The 8,077-nt window shown below is 29.3% G+C and overlaps 1 protein-coding gene across 3 annotated transcripts in view; it reads right to left on the reverse strand.

Annotated features, from left to right (window-relative positions):
- LOC107439233 (activated Cdc42 kinase) overlaps positions 1 to 8,077 on the reverse strand; it is a 31,458-nt gene that overhangs the window by 19,165 nt on the left and 4,216 nt on the right. For all 3 annotated transcript variants that reach the window (XM_043043524.2, XM_043043523.2, XM_043043525.2), the window contains exons 3-5: positions 6,978 to 7,166; positions 4,854 to 5,006; positions 2,918 to 3,103 (exon numbers count right to left, since the gene is read on the reverse strand). In XM_043043524.2, the coding sequence (XP_042899458.1) occupies positions 2,918 to 3,103; positions 4,854 to 5,006; positions 6,978 to 7,166 (528 nt within the window). The remainder of the gene's footprint in view (positions 1 to 2,917; positions 3,104 to 4,853; positions 5,007 to 6,977; positions 7,167 to 8,077) is intronic.

The following is an 8,077-nucleotide window of genomic DNA, read 5'->3' on the forward strand; positions in this document are numbered from 1 at the left end:
GATAGTTGATCTTAAAATTGCGTGAATATGAATAACAATTATGGATTTTGAAATCACATGAATATGAAACTAGATGTACGATTTCGAAAATGAGAAAATACAAACTGGGATATCGAATTTTTAAAACGTGTAAACACAAATCACGATTCATAATTTTTAGATCGCGTAAATAAGAATCATGATGCGCAATTTTTAGATTGCATAAATAAGAATTATGATGCATAATTTTTAGAATGTGTGAATGCGAATCCCAATGCCTTATTTTAGAATCACCTATAAATATGAAAATCAATGTTTGATATTATAAACCGCATGAGCAAATCAAGACATTGAATTTTAAACTTGCGTGAATACGAATCGCTACATAGGTTTTTAAAAAGGCGTAAGTACGAATCACAATATCGGATTTTTAAATCTCGTAAATAAGAATCGCAACGTACAATATTCAAATTGCGTGAATAAGAATCGCAACACGCAAATATGAAAAGCTATGTTTGATATTAAAATCGTGTGAATAAGAATCGAGATATTAGCAGATTCCAGGCTTGGGACCTCCAAAAGGCTTGTCAGAAGCAGCGTCGTTTGAACTACGAAAATCGGATCTATCTGGAGGGCGGGTAAAAAATTCGGAAAATCTTATCTGCTGTGTGCAAAAGAGGAGAAAATAGGTAACATAAGTAAAAATGAGAAAGGATTGGTAGCTATGTAGTTTAAATTTTTTGTTTCTCTTTGAAAATCGGTGAATTTTCTGAAAAAAGCGGAATACTTATAAAAAAAAGTGAAATTTTTAGAAAATCTGAATTTTTGATAAAAAAAGCTGAAATTCAAGAGATAAAAGTGAAAAAAGCGGAAGTCCGCTAAAATGCGGAAAAATCTCATCCCTGTTAAAGTTTAAAAATCACAAATGGTTAAATTTATTATTAAAATCTAGAGGCATTCTGGTGTGCTATTAATACATTTAAAAAAATAATAATAATAATATTTATATACATATACAGGTTAGCAAAAGTAACATCAAATTGACAGTAACAGTTAATTCGATGTTAAATTAAAATTATTCATAACGTTTCATAATCATGACGTTAAAATTAATTATAATGTATTTCATACATTGGTTTCAATTTCTGGGAGAGTTATTGCATCATTAAGAATAAAAATTCGTTAAATTAATGATGTTGCTGCTATAGCATTTCCCACACTTACTATCAATTTAATGTTGTTACATTTAACTTTATACTTCATGCACATAAGATTTCAAAAAAATTTTACAATTTGTGATTTTTTCAAACATTTTTAATGTAATTTAAACCATGTAATATTCTAGCAATCATTGCAGAATCAACTACCTAGCGATAAGTAATAGGATTGCCTTGACCTCCTCAGGGATAAGTGTATATGAGAAAAATTTAAACTCATTGCTGCAAGTCTCCCCAGGAAAGGAAGCACAGGCTCGAATCAGCCCCAGTGGGGGCGAAGTACCACAGTGGTATTTATTGAATATTATAATTTACTGATAACAATATCAACAGTTAATAACGCAGTCCAAAACAAATAGATAAATATAGAAATTAAAAAGTCATTAAAACGGAGTCAGAGGACTTTTAGAAAAACATATCAACATATTACAATTCAACAAGTAATCACGAAATAGTTGAGTGATTCGTGATAAACACTTAATAAAACAATGGAATTAAACTGTAGAATATGGGATAAAAAAATTGCAAAACTGAAGTCAGCTACTGTCGGGGGTCAAAAGACCCCTATAATCGACAATCGGGGGACAGAGGTCTTAATAAATGACGATAAAATTGAAATAAATTTGAAATAATGAGAAAAAATTATAAAAGTCAAAAGAACTAAAATAGTAAATGGTCAGAAAAGTTTTAAAATGAATGGGAAAAATCCAAACAAGCTAAAAGAGACCAAGAATTTACTACCAAATGATAAGACAAACAAGTTTGTAAATAGAAAGAATACTTAATATTAGGTTTAGATTAAAGGTGGGCAAATGTTTTGCCATGGGAGCTACTTTGTGAAAATGGAGTAGGTGGAAGGCAACACTTTTTAAATAATTGCAATAGTTAACTTTGCAATCCAGAAAAGGTATAAGTTGTATCATAAAAATCAATAAAAGTAGTATAATTACAATAGTGCAGTCCATTCTCAATTTTATTCACTATATTAATATTATATCACCAATAGCTAAAAACACATTAATTTTAGAATAAGTTTAATGAGACAAATGAATTTAGAATGAAATAAGCTTTATTGGGAAAATATTTAAAATTTTGACACTATGCTACTTATTTATTATTATTTTTTTATTTATTGTTACTTTTATTTTCTCATTTAATTGAAACAACGTGTAGACGTGTTATAGGCACTTGACTAAGTCTTGACTCAAGTCTCAAGTTGATTTAAAATTCCTAACCCTTCTTCTCTGATTTCTCTAAATTTATAAGCCGTTTTAAAGCGAGGTTCTTCCTTTCGTAAATCTTGGTAGTTAACTTTTCTATTTTGTGTGAAAAAGGAGCACGAAATGAGACTGCCTTCAGAAATTAAAATTAATTTTTTAAGAATAAAAATCACAGAAATAAACAAATTTTACAATAAATGAAGTGGGAAGGTTAAATCTATCATGTTCAAATTAACCTGGCCTCCAGAGGCTACCAACCAACAAAAAATGCTATAAATCTAATTATTGGTACCCCAAATCAGATTTTCCAGCAGGATAAAGCATCAATTTATGTTGAACATTTACATTCCATTAATTATGAATACATTACATTAACACAAACATTTACATTAATTACGTAAATGCTTGATTCCCGTTGATTTTCTTTGTTCTCAATTTTAATATAAAATCAAGTCATACTATGTTGAATACAATCTATTAGAATAAATATTATGTAATTACTTTTCTTTTTGTCGCCAATAAGACATTCCGAGTAGCCAAATCACGGTGTATGTATTGCTTGGATTCCAGGTAGGCCATTCCATTAGCGATCTGAACAGCATATTCAATTAGAAGTGACACAGGGGTGTGGTGGCATTCCTTCCGCAAACTATCCCGCAATGATCCTAAGGGTGCAAGCTCTGTAACCTGACCAGAAAAAAACTAGTTTTAAAAAGTAATCATAAAGCTTGTAACCTGAGTAAAGAAAGGTAAAAATTAATCGTAAAGAAGCAAATGGGGTAGCCCGAGAACAGAAATAGTCAAGTTAGTCTTCAAAAGCAACATAACACAAAACAGTTTCATTTTATTTTATAACAGTCATTGAATCACCTGACCTAATTGTTGTATTAATTACTTATCTTCAACTCTGTAGCCCTGTAATTTTGAACCCAATATCAGAAGACAAGGGAACTCCTGGACCAAGTACTGAGAGAAATTTGCTTTTGTGAAGAACTTTTTGATGGAACTAACCCGTATTTGTGTTACATGAGAAGAAAACCTCCCACGGTGAGCCTGATGGCAAAGGAACTTTAATTGATGATACAACTACCACGGAGGACATTTTACTTCAGCATAGTGGTCAGTGCAAGCTTGATGTGGAATTCGTATCGACCTGCGATCGCCACAACTTGAACCCGGCTCACTCATTGGAAGGTGGAAGCTCTATCTCCTGAGCAATCACTGCTCAACACAAAACAATTAATAAAATAAAAAGATTAAAATTGTTCTGCTTTCTTATATGAAATAAAAAAGCAACACAAAGAATACAAACAGAAGAATTAGGTGGACTCCGCTGTTTTAATGCTATAGACAAATTATCTATGGTACCAAAATAACTACTATGTATCTACATTTAGAACATGTTGATTTATTTAATTTGTGCTCTTTAAATAAATTTTATAAAATAAATAAACAAGACTAAAAACAAGCAAGACTAAAACTGAAATGAAATATTTTAAAATAAAAATTAAATTTTAATGAAGAGTAAAAAATAGAACAGAAATGTTCTTTGCATTCTGCAACTAAAAATAAAACTTAAGGTATAAATATAAATAAGCTTTTCATTAAAAAAAAAAGTACTTTAAAATTTTTCAAACTAAATTCATTAAAAAAATGACAAGCTATAATGTATAAACGAATGCATTTCAAACAAAAGTTATTGAAGAGCATAAAAAAAATATTTTAGATAAAAGAAAACTTGATTACATTTTCTGGTATTTAGCTAAACTGTGACTATCCTTAAACTTTATATATTATAATTCAAACAGTGGGGACTTTGTTAAAATGTTTTGGAAGAACAGATTAGGGATTTATTATTATTATTCTGTGATGTAACAAAGTTAATTGCTAAATGACCATTTCCATGAAAGGTTTTTAAATCCAAACAAACACTACTCCACAAACAAAAGGTTATCAATGAAACTCTTTATATAATAGAACTAGTTAAATCTCTTTCTAAGTAACACAGTCTTAGGCAAATATTTACATTGCAAATTAAATACTTAATCGAATGTTTTATATTCTTATGAAGCATTGTCTATTATCAATGAAAAATTACCATTCATTTTTAGATAAAATAATAAACAATAACGAAATACAGATAATGTATGAGTTATTAATGGTGAGCAACATAGGTTGAACTAAAAAATTTCCCTCAAAAATAAAGTAACAGATTATTTAACTTTAAATAAAATAAAATAGTCCTGTAAATAAAAAAAAAGTAGATTTATATGAACAACAACCAAAAAAAAGTAAATAGCTTTGCTGAACATTCTTTTTTTTATCACAAACATAATTATCAGTTTCGACATTGTTTTTAAAATGCAAGGCAACATAAAATAAAAATAGTTTCTATTTTTGATTCCAGTGTATTTATTTTATTAAAAAAAAAACTTACCATCATTAATGGGGAAAGTAAAACCACGCCAAACAACCTAATTAAATTAGGGTGATTTAAGGAGTGCATAGCATTCACTTCTTCAATAAAATCTTTGAAGGCACCAGGAAGAGAGACTGCATCTTCTTTTAAAATTTTAACAGCAACAGGTAACTATAGACAAATAAAAAAATACCATATAAAATAAATATAGCACAAAAATAAGCTTAAAAATATATTTAAATTTAGGCACATGGGTTTGATAGTTTAAGAGCTTATGGGAGTAATAAAACTATGAAATTTAATTAAGATATCCGATGCAGCACTAACAAATCTCAATATATTTTTTTTAAATAATAGTCGATATTTGACTTTGGCTTCAGAGAGGGACAAAATATTTTTGTTTCAGTTTGAGGCTATCTTTCGGCATCTATTTATGTAAAAGCTAATGTACTTTTGCAAATAAATTACAGTGGAGTATTTTTATAATGAAATCAACTTATTGGAGTTTAAACATTCATTTTAGAGAAGATTTTGTTACACTAAGGTTAGAGATTTTCACACTAATTACGTAAATATAATAAAATTTTTAGTTAGTTTAATTTGAAAAATATATAAATATAATTACCTATTTCTAAACATAATCATTTATAATTAAAAATAAAGTAATACATTTACAAAAGAGAGTTTAAAATAAGAACAAACAATCCAGCATATAGAATTCTAGTATTATGTGTCATCGTTAGAATGAGTTTGACAAGTGGCTCTAAGCACTGGCAAGTGCGAGAACGAATTTCCTGCACAGAAATTCCTTCAGTTGCAGTTTTCAAAAATAACTGTATTGAAAAGAAAAGCGTTTGAAAAATTTCCAAAATAACTGAAGACAAAAAGGATAAGAGTTTGAAAAATTCATAAAAGAGAGAACTGCTCTGTTATATGGATAATATTTTGAATATTATTTAATGTTTGGATTAAAAATATGCTTATAGAGAAAAATTTGGTGTAAAGAGACTGCTGCAATTTTTTTTCTTTTGCCTCAGACATATTCTTCCAGGCAAGTTTTCGCCACGATTTTGCTTTGCAAACTTAGAATTAACAATCAAGTTCAGGCTGATTACAAACACCCAGAAAAAATGTCTCTAGTTCTCCAGACTGATTTCATCAACTTTTCTCAATTTAGTAGCCAGTGGCATAAACCTTAGTATAAGTTTAGTTATGCTCTATCCTTATCCATAAATTTTATTACAAAACCTTTACATGGTGCATAGCCAAATTTATCAACTAAAAATAAGCACCTCTTAAGCACTCAAGAGAAAAAATTTTAAGCACTTTAAAAGAATATCACAATTAGGATATGTGCACTAATCAAAAGAACAGGAAATAAAATTTTTTTTTGCTATTAGGAAAAGAAATTTACAATGTTTAGTTGGTCCCAGTGATGAGCAAAAATGTTTCCGCTTAATTTCAGAGGGCGGAAAATAAAGCCTGAAATTGAGAAACTCTCGCAAAATGCATTAGAGTTGCAATTGAGAGTGCAAGAATCCTTACCACTGAATCCTGCTCCGTATACACACATGTGAACCCGCTAGCATTTCATGAAACACATAAAATGATTTCAGCCTTCATAGACTAGGTACCAGAAGGTACGCCAAAATGGATTGTGGTTTAATTAATTGTGAAGACGTTGAATAGAACAATGCGAAAATCAATTTGTGACGAAAATCAACAAGGCAAAGAAAAAATATCGCATTTTAAAAAGGAAAATTTAAGCATTTTTTAAAAACACCTTTAAGGGCTTTTAAAAAATGGAAAAAAAAAGCACCTTTCAGCATTTTTTAAAAATGCTATGCACCCTGGCTTATTCTTGCCAATAAGGTGTATAGATCAATAGTTTCAGCAGATACATCAAACTCTAGGTACTGTAATTCCTTTTATCGGACATTTTCAGCATTTTAATTAACTAATCAGGCTTTTCTTTTCTCAGTTGTTTAGCATTGTTTTTAAATTTTCCTAGCAATTTTTATTTAGAAAAAAAAATGAAGAATAAACTTTTAAACTGATAGAAATATACTTGAAGCTTAAGTTTCGAGGGATCACCGTGGCTTCTAGTGGAGCCGACATATTTGGTGTATGACAATTACTTACACAAGAACCAGGAGCAGTGGTCCACTCTCCTTTCATGACAACACCAAAGGAGCCATCTCCTAATTTATTCAGCAGTTTCAAGTCTTTGTCATTGATCAAACAGGTGAGAGTGCCATTTGGAGGAGATGTGGGTGACACAGGAGTTGGAGGCCCTTTGGACGACTTATCCTGTTTTCCAGAAGGTAAAATCTAAGGTGTAATTGAACTATTAATAAGACACTACAGGTGCTTTACACAGAATTTACACTATAAATAATTAATAATTTTAATGATACATAATTAATAAGTTTATGTAATATAAAAAAAGACATAAAAACAATTAAAGTAACTATCAAATTGTTTAAAAATTCTTATTATAACTGAAAGAAATATTTTTTTTCTTGTAATGAAATAGGGCTCTAACAGGTGGATAATTGAAGTAGATAATTTGGTTGTGCAAGTAGATAATTTTTTGAAAGATCACATGTGCAGATATATCTACATTTTAAATATAAAAGAATTAGTAATAGTCGATTATATTTATTCATCACAATTCAAAATAGCATGGATCGATGAAGCAAATTTGGGGATTCAGGCAGCAACGTGGAAATTTTTATTTTAATTAAAAAAAAATGCTATAAAACTTTTTGCTGCAAAAAAAATATAACTTATATCAATTTATTTATTAACATGATTACCTTAAGCTTACAAATGTGATCTAAAATATTATTTAATAAATTATTACTACTCAGGGGTCTGTTTAGAAGAAATTTGGGTCCGTTAACGGACCCTTCACAAAATATCTTTTCATGAAAACGGACCCTTCACAAAATATTTTAGCTTAAAAACGGACCTGTCACAAAATGATTTTTCTTTTAATCGAACCTTTCACAAATTTGTTTATCTTCATTATTATTTTGTTAATCGAATAAACCCTTTCCAGGGCAGAAAACAAGAAAGATGGATGTAAACGAATTAAGTTTTGTCTTCGGCAGACGATTCTTCCATTATTCGTCCGAAATGAATATTCTGCGTTCAGCAGTATAGGCTAAATACCAAATATTTGTATGTTGCATCTCTAATTTAGAAGCAGCAATTGTTGTTTATTTTTTAAAATTTAA

Source organism: Parasteatoda tepidariorum, chromosome 6 (genome assembly GCF_043381705.1).
Source record: "Parasteatoda tepidariorum isolate YZ-2023 chromosome 6, CAS_Ptep_4.0, whole genome shotgun sequence".
In the NCBI taxonomy this organism is placed as follows: Eukaryota; Metazoa; Arthropoda; class Arachnida; order Araneae; family Theridiidae; genus Parasteatoda; species Parasteatoda tepidariorum.